The sequence below is a fragment of the Rhea americana genome, unplaced genomic scaffold (genome assembly GCF_003343005.1).
Source record: "Rhea americana isolate MKP2758 unplaced genomic scaffold, rheAme1 scaffold_458, whole genome shotgun sequence".
NCBI lineage: Eukaryota > Metazoa > Chordata > Aves > Rheiformes > Rheidae > Rhea > Rhea americana.
In genome coordinates, this window is record NW_028186599.1 from 176,776 (window position 1) to 192,289 (window position 15,514).

The 15,514-nt window shown below is 41.0% G+C and overlaps 1 protein-coding gene across 2 annotated transcripts in view; it reads left to right on the forward strand.

The window, feature by feature from the left end:
• The window catches only part of LOC146589440 (mucin-5B), a 43,281-nt gene that overhangs the window by 27,301 nt on the left and 466 nt on the right, over positions 1 to 15,514 (forward strand). Inside the window, exons 28-47 of one of the 2 annotated variants that reach the window (XM_085316223.1) lie at positions 990 to 1,145; positions 1,996 to 2,061; positions 2,365 to 2,457; positions 3,207 to 3,448; positions 3,929 to 4,106; positions 4,415 to 4,665; positions 5,109 to 5,292; positions 5,846 to 6,038; positions 6,729 to 6,907; positions 7,314 to 7,383; positions 7,532 to 7,653; positions 8,054 to 8,085; positions 8,499 to 8,676; positions 9,916 to 10,020; positions 10,649 to 10,689; positions 11,258 to 11,380; positions 12,230 to 12,325; positions 13,528 to 13,656; positions 14,358 to 14,397; positions 15,091 to 15,214. In XM_085316223.1, coding sequence (XP_085172349.1) covers positions 990 to 1,145; positions 1,996 to 2,061; positions 2,365 to 2,457; positions 3,207 to 3,448; positions 3,929 to 4,106; positions 4,415 to 4,665; positions 5,109 to 5,292; positions 5,846 to 6,038; positions 6,729 to 6,907; positions 7,314 to 7,383; positions 7,532 to 7,653; positions 8,054 to 8,085; positions 8,499 to 8,676; positions 9,916 to 10,020; positions 10,649 to 10,689; positions 11,258 to 11,380; positions 12,230 to 12,325; positions 13,528 to 13,656; positions 14,358 to 14,397; positions 15,091 to 15,214 — 2,602 coding nt within the window. The remainder of the gene's footprint in view (positions 1 to 989; positions 1,146 to 1,995; positions 2,062 to 2,364; positions 2,458 to 3,206; positions 3,449 to 3,928; positions 4,107 to 4,414; positions 4,666 to 5,108; positions 5,293 to 5,845; positions 6,039 to 6,728; positions 6,908 to 7,313; positions 7,384 to 7,531; positions 7,654 to 8,053; positions 8,086 to 8,498; positions 8,677 to 9,915; positions 10,021 to 10,648; positions 10,690 to 11,257; positions 11,381 to 12,229; positions 12,326 to 13,527; positions 13,657 to 14,357; positions 14,398 to 15,090; positions 15,215 to 15,514) is intronic. The other variant, XM_085316224.1, reaches the window with a different exon arrangement.

The window sequence follows — 15,514 nt, forward strand, 5'->3', positions numbered from 1 at the left end:
TAATAAGCCAAAAGAAGCCTTTGACCTGAGGAAAGGATAATCTAAGGATTATCCTAGGGATTAAGTGTTAAAAATAATCAGAAGGAGTTAGGAGAGAGGCCTGAAATGTTTGATTCATCTCAGCTAGGTAAATACTAGTTCATCAGGTTTATATTTTCTTGTAGTCAATGCAAACATAATAGCCTGAAGCAGGCCATTCATGATATGGTGTTTTAATGAGCGCTTTTAGAATGGGGTGAATCTTCCTGTAGTGATGCTATTTTCTGAACCCTGATGACGTAAGAAACCTAGACAACTATCTTACGTTAAACAATTGATGTTTATATGCCTCAAGGCATTTTGGAGATGTGGGTTATGCTCCAGGAGCTGCAGTGAAATGTTAAACAAGCCATGCAAAAGATCAGATATCAGTTCATTGCCAGAAATGGGAGAAACCACATCTCAAAAATGCAGGGATAATCCTTGACCTAGTAGACAACACTTCTTCAGTTTTGCTGATTTGTTACAGCAATAGATATCTTCTATTGGGTTCTTAGGCAAACATTCTCCAGAAATTGGAGAGCTTCTCATGTATTTAAATGAAACTGTTATCATTGCAACTTCCTGATTAGTGGATGGAAATGGATGTGCAACAGCTTTTTAGCCAGTGTCACATCCCCCATCAAGAGGGAATGGCCCCTGTGTTCCAGGCTGGGTGAGCACAGTACCACTTCTGACTCTTTCACCACCCAGTAACTCCTTTATGCAAACTGACTCTGAGAAACACCATCAACAAAAAATCCAACTCAATTTAAATTAAAGAAGTAGACTCTCAATGTGACTCCTCAAGTAGAAACTGAGAAAGCTTTATAGCCTGGCATGAGCCATAGAGTGGTAAATCCAGAGTTTTTTTTTTTTTTTTTTTTTTCTTTTTTTTTTTCCCATTTGTGTATTTATATTATAAGACAGTGTCTCCTGGTACCATGACATTTATTCTCTTGTTACTTCAGATTGCCTTTGCTGCTACAATGGGAAGACTTACACCTTAAATGAAATAATATACAGTCAAACAGTTGGGACTGAGTGCAGTAATGCTGTCTGTGGCCCCAATGGGGAAATCATTAAAACATTCATCCCTTGCAGAACATCATCCACACCAGCACCAGGTACTAGATTTATAAGGGATTTGTTGAAAAAAGTCTGTAATGGTGACAAGATTCCTCTGTCTTGGAAAAGACTACTCCTACCTGATAGGTACCTGATAGGATAAGCACAGAATTTTAGGCAATTGAAGTTCCAGGAAGGAGGGGGTAGACCTTATGAGGCTCATGTGGGGACAAAAGTGTCTCTCTTTCTTTTTCTTTTCTTTCTTTTCTTTTTAATAGATTCCTACTTTTGGAGAGGAAAAGAGAGAACAGAGAGATTCAGCCACTTCTCAGTACAACTTTTATAATAGCTGTGGGCTTATCATAATTGATATTCTGTTATCAGTCCCAGTATTTCATAGTTCAAAACCCTGTTTTCTTCCCTCTCATCATCTGTGTCCCACTATTGTTCTTACTGTTCTGTTTTCCATCTTGGAGTCAGTCAATCTCAAATAGGTCACTGGAGCAAGAAAATCAAGGTACCTGGTGGTTTACTCCCTTTACAAAGGAAATGTTGTGGAATGAAGAGGAAGCAAATCAACAGAAAATAGAAAGTAAAAAAGAGATAAAGAAAAGATGAAAATATGAAACATGATTATAGCAAAGAAACGCAAGTGTCCAAAAAAAGTGCCTTAATCTGATGGCAAACTTTACAAAGTAGGACAGGGAAAATTAAAGGTTCTTTTCTCTGATGAGTAGAAAAGCTGAAGACTTGATGGTCAGCCCATGCCTTTCGTATTTGCTACAAGAGTTAACACCTGGAGCAAGACATGTAGTAAGGTGGTGGCTAAGAAAGGAAAAACTATTTGAAGCAGAGTGTAGGGTAGCCAAGTTATGCATTTAAATGATCTGTCTGTATTTAAATCAACAGATACTTTGCAACCAGGCATTAAAAGAGACAATGGTGTCCCGCTGGAAATTACCTCTCCAAAGCCAGGTGAAGTCCTAGAGGAACAGAAAGTTCAAAGAAATCTTAATTTAGAATGAATTGAGAGACAGTGGAAGGCCTGTAAATTTTATTCTACACAGAGAAAATCTGACTACAGTGTGAAGTGTGTGTATATGATTCTAACAGCATACGACATGCGTGTATAAACACTAAAGTAACTGTACAAAAGGTGATGGGGATGTAAAATGATTCTTTCCCCTCCTTGTGATTGTATAGCATGTAATAGATGATACAGGACTTGAATTTAGAGTAGTAGAGGATTTGAATATTAATTAATTTCATTTCCTGCAGTGATGCATATGCAGCCTGTAACATCTGCACCACCATCCTCGACAGTAGCCACTCCCTGCTTCTGCAGTGACAATGGGCAATTGATACAAATGGGTGAGAAACTGTTTAATTTCTTCGGTCTGCATCMTTGATGTAGGAAGATGGACTGTTAGATAAATATGGTCCAGACAAGCACTCGTTCAGCCTACTGCAGTTGCATGTTACCAGGACCCATTACATTTCTGAACTGCAGCTGACACCTTCAGACTTACAGCTCTTCTGTATCCTGTAACTTTGTCCTGTTTCGGATATCCTAATTGTAAGGGAGCTTGGAGCAGATGTTAACTTCACTGGGCTCCAGTGCAAACCCTGGATCCCAGATCCCCAAATGTGGACTTGTAATCCACATTTATATTCCAAAGATAGAAGACTGAAGTCCCTCCATCTATTAGTGGCTCCTGAAGCACCCACCTCCTGATCTGTATGAATATAGGATGCAGTCAGTGATGTACTAGCATGCTCCTTTGCTGTACTCATTTTCAGTTCTTACTAATGTACTTACTGAATACAGAAGAATTGCAGATTAGCCACCTGTGGCCTTCCCTTAGCCTTTGTGTTTTGGATGAATTGAGCTCTGGTTCTATCATAAAATTCAAAGATTTGCAGTCTGAGAGCCTCAGTTCAATGTGGCTGTTAGATGCAGACAGGACCGGCTAGTTAGAAGCAGAGCTGTGTTTGGGAATTCGTAGGTGGCTGACATGAAAGAAAAGTGATTCTGTGTGTGGGCCCTGSGATTCATAACAAATCTTGACCGGTTTCATGGACAACTCAGTGCTAACTATAGGGATTTTTTGGCCTTGCAGGAGAAAATGTTTCCCTGCCAGTGAATGTATCAGGTCATTGTGCTTATTCCGTTTGCAATGCATCGTGCCAGATTGAATTAATCTGGACAGAGTGTAAAGTAGGTCATACTGAGCCTCTCAAGATCTGTGATCCAGACTCTGAAAYCTGTCTACTGACATCTGCTCTGAATGCAACAAGCCCAGTTCCTGCTACCACGGCAGCTCCTGTGAGCGATTGTCTTGGACTCATTCCTCCCAGAAAGGTGAGAGACTTGAAAGAAGAGGATGTGGCTCTTCAGCTGCAGCATTGCCTGCAGCCAAGATTTGGTTTTCTTTAAATCCATACTTCTCTGATACTGGTAACTACTRCTGCAATTGGACTGCAAATGTTGCTGAATTGGATGATTTAATATTATACCACAAGCCCCAAAATAATTTAGASAAGAAGTTGAAAATTATTCTGTTCAGCTAAAACACCTAACAGACTGTAGGTAGGCAGAGCTACCAGGGCTAAACAAAGGCCAGCACCTTAATATTGAGTCCTACACAAAATGTTGTAGAACAGAAGTAGCTTTCAAGGCTCTTTTGATTGCTRTAGGTTTTCTGATTCTCAGAGGAAGCGTAGATAGCAAATATCACCATGCCAAACAGTTAACAAAAAGCTGTGTGCTTGGTGTGTGAGATTTAAAAAGCTTTGGTACATTACTTCGGTATGTTCCTCTCCTGTCTCAATCTGTCAATAGTTTAATGAATCGTGGAACTTTGGAAACTGCCAGATTGCTACTTGCTTGGGAGAAGAAAACAATATTAAACTGTCCAGCATGACTTGCCCTCCTCAGCAACTGAAACTCTGTGTCAATGGTTTCCCATTCACGAAACACYACGATGAAACTGGCTGCTGTGAAGTCTTTGAGTGTCAGTGTAAGTACTGTGGCAGAGGAATTCCTGAAATCTGTGTTATGTCCAGCTGGGCCTCAAGCAGGATAAATCTATATGATCAAATTCCATACTAAGTTATGATCAATTCAGTGGAAGGTAATGGAGCAGAATTCCCACCTAAAACATTGTCCAATAAGCACAGAAAGAAGTGTTGCTGATAAGGTAGCTTTTCTGCATCTAACTGGTCATTTCAGCTCTCATGGAAAGAGATAAACAGAGTTAAAAAACAGTTTGCACTTGCAGGGAATTGAGAGGAAGCCCAACTTGAAGTCTGTCACTGTGTTTTCTAGGTATTTGCAGTGGATGGGGAAATGAGCATTATGTGACTTTTGATGGAACATATTATCATTTCAAAGAAAACTGCACATATGTCCTTGTGAAGCCAATTCAACCTGACTCTCACAGCTTCTGGGTTAACATAGACAACTACTACTGTGGTGCCATTGAGGGAGCAATTTGTTCAATGTCCCTTCTCATTTTTCACTCCAACTCTGTTGTTATTCTGACACAAGCAATGGAACATGGAAAAGAAGCAAACTTGGTGAAGTATTTATTAAAATGAGTTCTCAATATTATTATGTGGTAGTTATATTACTGTACTGCCAAGTGCCCTACCATGATAAAGGATAAAGCTTGTAAAAAATGAGATGGATGGCAAATGCAGTTATGTTTCTGTCTCTTTCTTAATGTCAACAAAAATTTGCATATTCTAAAAATTTGATTAAGATGGGAAATGATCACATAATTGAAAGCTGTTGTGTTTTCTTTCCTGACACAAGTAGTCAAATACAAATTACAACATATTAAATAGATATCATAAAGAACCAGCAGGCCACTACTTAAATGACTGCTTACATCAGATTTTATTTGGTACTGCTGAGGTCTGAATTTGTGCTATGCCTTCCAGTTACTCAAACTGTACACTTTGCACAACAGATGGATATTCACAGAGCACTTTTGTGTCCTTTTTTTTTTTTTTTTTAGATTCTGTTTAATGGTAAGAAAGTTGTTCCAAACATTTCCAAGAATGGTATCAGGATAACCAGTTCTGGCCTTCACGTCATAGTTGAAATACCTGAATTAGAAGTTTATGTCTCCTACAGTCGACTTGCATTTTACATAAAACTTCCTTTCAGAGTGTTTTATGACAATACTATGGGGCTGTGTGGTGAGTGTCCTGTTCAACTGACAGCAATGAACCTAATAGTTTTCTCCTTCTTTCTCTCATACCCTTATAAATGCCTCTGGATCCATGCTACTCCACTGAGTTTTATTTGATGCATATATTTAATGGATCTCTCCCTGTTTGGTGGAAAGACACTGCTAGAATGTGGAGTTTAAGTCACGGCCTTCCATTCTGTCCACATCTGATGGCGGATGGGGACAGGTTCTTTCTAAACTGTGCCTCGGGATCGTATCTAATCAGGATGGAAAAGTAGGGCCCTGTGCTGGACAAAACTATCTTATTTGCCTTAGCCACACAGAGAAACATATCAGGTGACAGCTCAACTCCGCTTTTCATGGGTAACTGGCAACTAGCTCTTCTAGCCTTCTCTTCCTACAGACAGTTCCTTTGAGTTCATCCAGGACCCCATGTATTTGTTACCTTCTCACAAGGGTCAGAGCTCCCCCCTTTCCTTCTTGTGGGCATAGCTTTTTTCTCGAAAAGCAACTTTATCACCTGTCCATGAATTGTCATTTTGCTTTTGTATTGCTGTCAGGTACCTGCACCAACCAAAAGTCTGATGATGCTATGAAGAGGAATGGTGAGATCATTGAGTCCTTCAAAGAGATGGCACGAGATTGGAGAGTGCCAGATCCTACCAACAGATACTGTAATCCAGGTGCCTCAGAACTGGCTGTGGTTCAAAATCAGCAGCACTGTGAGCCTACTGATTTGTGTAAAATCATCTGGTAAGACAACTTCTGCAGGTGTCAGATGGAGAAGTCCACAAGATAATTCTGTACTTTACCGCATGGCTTGGGAGAACTGCCTACAGGACTTGATGAAAATGTAAAGTCTAGTCTACCTTTTAAAGCTGAGCAGTGAAATGAAGTGTGAATGTTGCCGAATTTGGCAAATATTTTTCAGCTACATCATCAAAATCAGTTCTCCTTTTAACAGTGTCTGCTGCTTGGCACTACCTTAGCCTGACAGTTCTGGAAAAGTTAAACAGGGGTTCTTAGATATAATTAAGTATCTGAAAATTCTGGATGAAGAGGGACACAGTCAAAATACATTAAGCAAATGTTTGTGTCTGGTTTTTAAAATTGGATGTCAAACATACTAACGTAAAAAGATCTGTATTTAGAATTACAGCTGTCAGCTATGAAGATGACTTTTCTTTGCAGGTATCAGTCCAACGTAAAATCCTTTCCTCTCAAAATGTTGTAAAGAATGGGAGGTAAAGCTCATTCTTAATTTAGCTATGTAGGTCTGAGTGATATATAGTGCCATGGGCATATTCCCTATCAGAGCAATTTGCCATTAGATTTTTACCTTGAGGCTTTCTCTGGATGGTGACATTTGGTTCTGAGTTGAATTTGTCCTTGGAAGAAGTCCAAGAAAATGAAAAGCCTTGCCTGTTTTCTTGCTTTGCAAAGGAATCTGACTGCCTGCCATGGCATTGTTCCCCCACAACCCTACTACGTGGCCTGCGTGGCAAGCGGGTGCTCAGAACAGGGCCCGCAAGCTGAGTGCCAGAGTATGCAGACGTATGCAGCCTTGTGCGGGCTCCACGGGGTCTGCGTTGACTGGCGGAGTCAGACGAATGGGTGGTGTGGTAAGTCTGAGAAAGGTCTGCTGGTGGCAAAGCATCTCTGGTCTGCCCTTCCCTCACCCCCGTGAGTCAGTTTCTGTTCCTCAGCATAATCAGGTCTGAATCTTTCCTTAGCTGAGGCGGACCTGAGAAAAGCAGGAACAAAGCAGAGAAGTTGTTCCACCACAGAACTAATGCAAACCAAGTGGGGAGCTTTCTCAGAGTCCCCTCTGAGCAGCTCAGTGGTGATGCTGTTTGGGACCTGTCCCACTTTTCTCCCCTGCACATTATCTACAGCTTCATCACTAGATGGCAATACACAGCTTCCTCCTCCTCCTGGGCAGGGGTGGTTTTTGGTTGGTCCATATGTGCCAAAGGGTGCCAATAGGCCTAGGAGATCTAACCCCCCCTCTGTTGTAATGCTCCACAGAAGCCAGCTGTGCTCAGGATCAGGTCTACCAGCCATGTGGAGGACCAAAAAGAAACACTTGCTTCAGCAGGTGGGTCATTTCCTAAGGCAAAGGTCTGTAATTTGAAAAATGCCAAGGAAGGTAGGATATTAACATTCCTGTGGGATTTCAGTGTCAAATTGCCTGTGGGCCTATTTCTGTCTCTCATTCTTTTCTTGTTTATATTCTAATTGTGCAGAGAACTTGTTGTGAATGCCATTCCCACCCAAAATAACACGCCAGTGTTTGTTGAAGGATGTTACTGTCCTACTGGAAAAACTCTGCTGAATGATCACGATGGCATTTGTGTTTCTGTCTGTGGTAAGAACTAATATAAAAGGTGGGGTGAGGAGGGGGGATCAAGAACCCAACTGGAGCTGCACATAAAGATTCCCTACTGCGTTCCTGGGACACCACATTCTGCACATTAAAGGACCAAACATATKCTGGGGGAGACCTTCATATTAACCCTTTCTAGCTAGGCTAGAAATGTTTCTGAGTGACAGTGTCTGCCTGCTCTTAGGCAGAAAGTGCAGCTTTTGAAAGAAAAAAAAGAGCTTTAAGATCTTCTGGTAAAGCACCTGTGATTTTGCAGTACAAATATCTTTCTTTTCATGTCCATTTCTCAGATTTCAAGACCCTCCTTCTATTCCTGTCTTCCAACTTCCGTTGTTTCCCCCAACACATTTTAAAGGAATCTTTAATTTATTCTGTTTTATAGGTTGCACTGCACAAGATGGATCAGTGAAACAGGTACGGAAAATCCTGTCCTTATGCTGCAACTGAATGCTGTGAAGTAGTGTAAAAATGGTTGCATGAGTTTCTTACTCTTTTTGTTCTAATCTTACATATCAGTGAACTGTAAAGATAGTGGGGAAGAAAACAACAGACTATTAATTCCTGAATTTCATTCCTTACCTGAGATAGGGAAGCAGAATTAGCAGTCTGTGAGAATCACTGCTTTCCGGTAGAACTATCGGGTTTCCCTTATGAAACACACAAACTTGTAAAGTAAGGCAGCAGATAATAGTATTTTTTCCTTACAGTTCCCTTCTATCCCTAATGAACTAGGGCAATCCAGCCCTACCTTGCCTTGCAGCAGGCATGCATTAATCTAATACTTCTAGGGTTTGCTTTCTGAACTGCTACTTCTCTTGTTTTCACAGCCCAGTGAGGCTTGGGAGTATGACTGTCAATACTGTACTTGTGATGAAGCAACCTTGAACATATCTTGCTTCCCCCGCCCTTGTGCTAAGTCTCCACCTGTCAACTGCACTAAAGAGGGCTTTGTGCACAAAATAAGAGCACGTCCAGATGACCCATGCTGCACGGAGACAGTTTGTGGTGAGTGGGGATTCAGATCTTCAGATTCATTTGGCATAGTTTACCTTCAGCAGTGACCCTCAAGTGAGGTTTCAAAGACTCCCCAGGTACTAGATACAACTAAAAGYGCGGGAAGGGTCAGTCTTCATCAGACCACAGTTTTTTTTCTGGCCCACTGGCTCTTTTGCAGATTTCTTTACAGTACAAGCAGTGTTTAGCAGGCTGGCATGTGCCTTGCCCCACTTCCRCATGCTGCAGTTAAATTGGCGATCCAAGAGGTCTTTCCCAAAACCTCTCTAAGCTGCCAGCCTTTTGTCAGGGCTTCTTCAGAACCTGGGAGCTCTTTGGAGCAGCCAGGTCTGCTGCAGCTACCAGAGAGGAAAGTAGGGAGATATTTTCCAAGCCTCTGCCCACCTCATGCAGGACTTCATTTCTTCCACCTAGAGTGCCAGGTGCCATCAGAAGTAATGCATGTTTTCTCTCACCATTTCATTTGCATTCTCCCAAACCAAGGCATAGGGTGTATAAATCAGCCTCTTCCCTCACACACACAGGAGGAAGCATGATGGGGGATCCTGGCAACAGCAGGGCCTGGTTTTGGTCCTCACCCTGTCGTTCTTCCAGGAAGAGACCTACTGGGCTCCTTAAGTGCCTTGAGGGAGCAGTGGGCCCTGTCAGGGTGCTCTGTCTTATATAAAGGTCTTCATACCTYTACATTTTTGGCCCTTGTTCATTGCCTCTTCATTTTTTTCACTTTCTCATTCATTTCTCTGTATGCAATTTGTTTCTCTGTCGCCTTTTTTGTCTTTGAGATGAGAGTGTTCAGTATTGTAAGAGATAGAACCCAGGGGGAGAAGAGAAGCAGGAGCAAGRGACAAAAATGTATGTCCAGGGAAGAGCTTTAGAATAGGACAAGCTTAGATGTTTCACCTGGGGGTACTCCTAACTTCCAAGAAAATGTGATTCAAGAATCATCTATTTCTACGTAAGTTCCCTTGTCTAGTAATTCCTACTGGCTGACTCAAGGTACTTGAGACATTCAAAGCTACTTTGTCAGCAAGAAACACTTAAGCATAGGAACTTACACTGARTTTTCTCTTTGTGAATCTAAGTCCCTAAAAACAGAGTTTTCACAGGTAGAAATTGAACCTTGCTAAAGCAGAGCAATTTGGATATGACTTGGATGTTCAGACTTTGGTGTACAGGTAAAACTACCAGAAAGGATGCTTTGACTTACTTTATCTACATTGTCTGTTGCAGAATGTGATATAAAAACCTGCATTATCAACAAAACTGCATGTGACTTGGGCTTCCAACCAGTGGTAGCTATATCTGAGGATGGGTGTTGTCCTATTTTCTCTTGTAGTAAGTACCGTATTTCCTTAAGGTGCTTTATATATTCCTTGAACTATTGCACTTTTTCTAAATGGAACTTTGTGCAGGATCAAAATCACAAAATGTAACCTCTCCTCTTCCCTCCCAGCCTTTAAATTTCTTGTATTCTATTGAGAGGGAGCAACTGGTACAGATTATCTCTAGCCAATATTCATACATTGAATTTCTGTAACATAGAAACCACCTAGAAACTTTGCTACAACAATGTGCTTTCAGAATCTCATGCCTAACCCAAACCCAGCCTCCCATTTGCTTTGTGACCATTGAGATGGCAAACAACAAAGAGGAGCTCAACTGATTTGAGTATGAGTAAAAATATGTGATGTAAATACTCTGCCATATGGGAAATGCCAGGATATAGAGTTCCACCCACTATGTGCATAAAATCGGAGCAGGTGTTAGATGTGGGCTTCAGGATAACAGTTAGAAACATGTCCCAGCTAACTTCTTTTTTTCTTTCTATGTGTAGGGTATTAAAGTCAGTGGACAGGCTCAGTTCTACTCTGCCTCTCCTATAAGTCACTGAGAATTTAGAGATCAGTACAGTAATTGGCTACATCATTCCTAGCAMCACCTTTTCATTTTGTTTTTCTTGCAGTACCAAAAGGTGTATGTGTTTCTGAAGGAGTTGAATTTAAGGTAGGTCATCTTCCAGATGTTTCTTTTCATGGGCTGATGCAACCTGAATCAAAATGCTCTGAAATTCTCATTGTCAACATTCACATAAAATGCAGGATTAAAATAACCCATAACATTCCCCTGCCAGTAGTCTTATGTATTATTAGAAATGTTACTGAGTAGATGCCCCTAGAGATCAGTAGCTTACTTACTAAATGAGATCTTACCTGTGTTTTAGAGTCAAGAAGTCAGGATGGTAATTGAATACAAATTTTAAATCTCATTAGATGTTGTAAGATTACTAGGTCAAACTGAGGAAAAATTGGAGTATGGCATTCATGAGATGAAGTAGTAATTCATTTAACATGATTGATGCACTTGGGAGTGTCAGCCTCACGTTAATTTTGTCATATTGATAGTATGAGGTTTGAAGTTAGAGACCTGAAAATATTCATTTCAGGAAGCTCTGTCAGAAGTAATTCCCAAGCACAACCATTTGTTTTATTGTGGTCAAGAGAACGTATGTATATCCTTGAAACCGCAGAGTCCTTGCCATGTCTTGTCTCCTCTCTCTATTTCTTCTTTTCAGCCTGGGGCAGTGGTGCCTAGAAAATCTTGTGAGGACTGTGTGTGCACAGACGAGCAGGATGTTGTTACACAAACCAACCGTATCCAGTGCATTCCAGTGAAATGCCAAACCGCCTGCCAGCAGGTCAGCTCTGTGCACTCAGCCTCTTGGACCAAGAACAATGGTTGTTGAGAGGATATATTGCAAAACTGGGACAATATAACAGGTTCCTCCCTAAAAGGGAGCAGGATATAATCTTCTGTTAGATTTTTCTTTTTCTCTAGCAAATTTAAGAAGTCGCCCCTGGAATAGTGCCTTGAGGGAMAATGATTGCAAACTAGTTAAAGTGGAAACTGACTGCTGAAAGACCGTGTTGGTGTAGTCTATTGGCAGCTCAAAAATTAAGATTGCAAAAAAATTGCATATTCTAAGTGGTTTACCTACGTCCAGATACGACTCAGTAATCACGAGCTAAGAACCTAYGAAGTGTTGAGTACCTTGCTGAAGGCAAGCGAAGAATTGTTACTTTTCCATTCACACCCAGATACGGCCAGGCCCGCTATCAATCTTAAAAATGGATAAAACCATTATCCTTTATCCTGGGACCACCTGCAGCTAAAAAAGTGAAAGTGAAGTATACCTAAAACAAGGTGGAGGAAATAATTGCGTGTGCAGACATCTTCACACGCCTGACACAGTGACAATACTTGTGGATGTTGGTGTAGACCAAGCACTTGAGGATGCCGAGCTAATTACTTTGTCACAATTAACTTGTGTGTTAGCATGAAGAAGCGTAGCCGATAACAAGGTCTTCAGGGTGAGTGAAGTGCCACAGAGCTTGCTGTTCAGTAAGGGAAAGAAAGAGTTAAATTGTCAGGTTTCATTGTCAGATTTAGTGCAATTTCTAACGGGTTCAAACAGAAAAATAATTGGAGTGTGCTTCATGAACAAGACCCCAGGTGACGTGGCAAAACAGTAACTTTATTTCCACAGGGCTTCCGCTACGTGGAAGAAGAGGGTCAGTGCTGCAGCCAGTGCCGCCAGGTGGCTTGCGTGGCAATTTTTCCATTTGGCAATGTGACCATAGAGGTGAGCACTCTCCTGCTCGGCACACAAGGCTGGATTACCAAAACGACCTCAGCATTTCTGAAGCAGTGGCATGCTTTCTGAGGTTGGGAAGACCATTAGGAGATTTTAAAATTTATGTATTTCCAAATTAAATGTAGATGTTTATATGGCTGCTGTCTTTACTATGCACATCTCTCAGACACTGCTGTGTTGAGAATTACGCATCTCTGGCAGGAATGGAAATCAATTAACCCCTTTTTGTGGTATGCAAGAGAGAAAGATTTGGAAGGGATGTTGACATTGTGTAATACAGCTTTTGCAGAGATATGTGAGCTGGCTTCACATCACAGTGCTCCAAAACTAGAAACAGTGTCATTATGTTGCCCTGGGGATACAGCGCTAAACTGTCTGAGTGAGCTGATACAGCTAAACTGCCCCTATTTCTGAATTTGCTGGAACTGAAATTGAAAGCGGCATAGCCACTTTAGTATAACGTGCCTTGGTAACACACCCACGTAACACAGCCGTATACCATGTCCTCTCAGCTTGGCATTGTGCAGGCATAATCTGAGCCTCAGGCAAGCTCTTTGATTTTATTACAGTCTGCTACTCCTGTGAACAGTTACTGATGTTGTCTCACTTCTCTGATAGCTCTGTTTTGCATCTTTTCTATTTATCCTTTTATTCCTTGATAATTTTTCTTCCAAACTACCCTTTTGCACACCAACATATTCTTTTTACATTTTCCCTCAAACAAGGCTGCCGTGAGTAGGCTTTGCATTTATTCATTAACGTCTGTTACAAAGACTGTTTCCCTTTTTTTTCATTTTTGGCTTTTTGTTTCCATCTATTGAAAAAGCAAACTGCTGAAATCCTTTAAAAAAATGGATTTTTCTTCTGTGCATACTTCATTCCACATATGTTAACACAACCACGTTCTGTACTTAATAGTGCCTCTTAGCATTTCTGTTCATAACTCCATGCTCATTCAGCCATCAGCTTTTTATTCTTTCTACCTTGGTGGCAACAGAAGGAATTTTTGCATAGACTGGTACTGGGTGAGCTTTGTACATAATTTGCAGATGTAAGTTCCAGGCATTTCGACACCTTCAGAGTGATATGGACAACCCAGTCCCTCTGGCAGCTCATTGACTGCATTACTATTGTATTACTTCAATTTTGTTGTTAATGTATATTGGATTTTTTTTTCTGTCTTAATTCAGGTTGGAAAGAGTTATAAAGATCCATATGATAACTGTACTAAGTACACATGCACTGAAACAGCAGGCCAGTTTTCCTTGACTAGTACAGTAAAGGTCTGCCTACCATTTGAGGAGTCAAACTGTGTCCCAGTAAGTATTTTAGAGCTAGATAAAAGCCTTCTGGAATGAGTTCTGGTTCTACTGCTCTGAAAGGTTTCACTCTGAAAGGTTTCACTTTGAAAGTGAGCAAAACTAACTTCCCATGAAACCCCAGAGGGAACTGATAGACACTGTCTTCTGTGATGTGGTGCATCGCTAAGGAAAGGWGGAGTACATGAATAAGCAGGATGAGCAACAAGGGGGCTCCTCTGCAGCCTGATTTTCAGTGGTTAGTGGCTTCCAGTAATTTTCAGAGGTGATGTGGGGATTCACAGCAGTTCTGAAAATAAAAGCAGGGACGAAGACGGCCATTGACCTAGATTAACTTTGCATTAAGTTCCTTATAGGTAAGGCTGTCTGTCTGCAGGAGAAGAGCTAATTCTCTGCTTTGAAGCTGACCAAAATTTTTGTGGTGGCTTCAATAGGATCTGCATAAGGCAGACCTGTGTTGCGGAACATTTTACCTGGCTTGTGTTATGACTTATACTTTTCAGAAAATTCATTCCTTCCCTTGCTGGATTTCTTTAAAACTCTTTTGTATATAAGTGGTACAGCCAGTTTTGTGATGTGGAATCAGTCTGTTGGTTAAAGATGCTGGAAGGTGTTTGAACTCTCATTGCTATTAGTTGCTTAGCATTATGCACATCTTAGTGTATCTGAACTGTTCTCTTTACGTTTGCTTTCAACCACAGGGGACAATTGATGTGACTTCAGACGGCTGTTGTAAGACATGTGAGTGTGTTAAATCACTGATTCCCTAATGAAGCACTGTTTGCTTCTCCACTGCTTGTAGCCCCGGATCCTTTGGTCCTTTGTGCAGTGAGCATCTGCAGTTTCCACAGATACTTGTGGGACAGAAGGATTGTTCATACTTCTCCAGCACTGTTTTCTGCCTCATAGCTGAGGCTCAAAATCTGCATCATTCTTCCAGTGGAGATGCTAAAAATCTTTGTGATCTCCTTTTCTGTATTTTTAAAGAACTAAAATACTGTTAGTTTAAACTATATTTCTAATGAGAGAATTTGCAGAAAATACGTTCTCTGTTCTTCTGTCTGGAAATTACATACAAAATTTTTTTTTTCTTTAGGATCCACCCATCTACCCAGAAACTATTGGCCATTATAGAGTCTCACACATTAACAAACATCATTTATAGCAATAAAAAAAACCTCTTTGTGTCTTCTTTAGGTCTTGGTTCAGCAGTAGCTTTACATGTACTTATATATGTCTTTATTTGAGTTATTCATTCTCAAACAGAAAAGTGTCTTGAYAAGCATGGAATTAGTGACTCTTTGGTATTTAATTATGCACTTGAACTATAACAGATTTTAGCAGGATGATCTGCCCTTGCTTTCCTAGCAAGTATCTTTCAAAATGTTTCCTCTCCAATCTGAAAAAGTCTAATGGAAATGATCTCCCACACAGGTATTGACCTGCCACATAAATGCAAACTTAATATGAAAGAGCAGTATATCGTTCACAACCACTGTAAGTCTGCTGCTCCAGTCCCCATGCCTTTCTGTGAAGGGACGTGCAGTACCTATTCCGTGTAAGTAGAAAACCTTTCGATGTTCTTGCTGGTGTCTGATCTTCCTGGGTTCCTGTCCCCAGGAGACGCAGCTGTTTGTCCCCTTCCCACTGTAGAAGGACCTGGTTAGGCAACAGAGCGTGCAGAACAGCAGCCTTTAGCGATGTGACTGAATGTCACGCTTAGGCTTTAGTGTGATAGGTGTGCCTATCTTACCTAGGAAAGCAAGCCACTATAAAAACAGATCTGCTAAAATTTGTTAACTAACCTGTTCTTACACACCCCCTTATGCAATTTTTAAACAGCTCTGGGGTTTGTGGT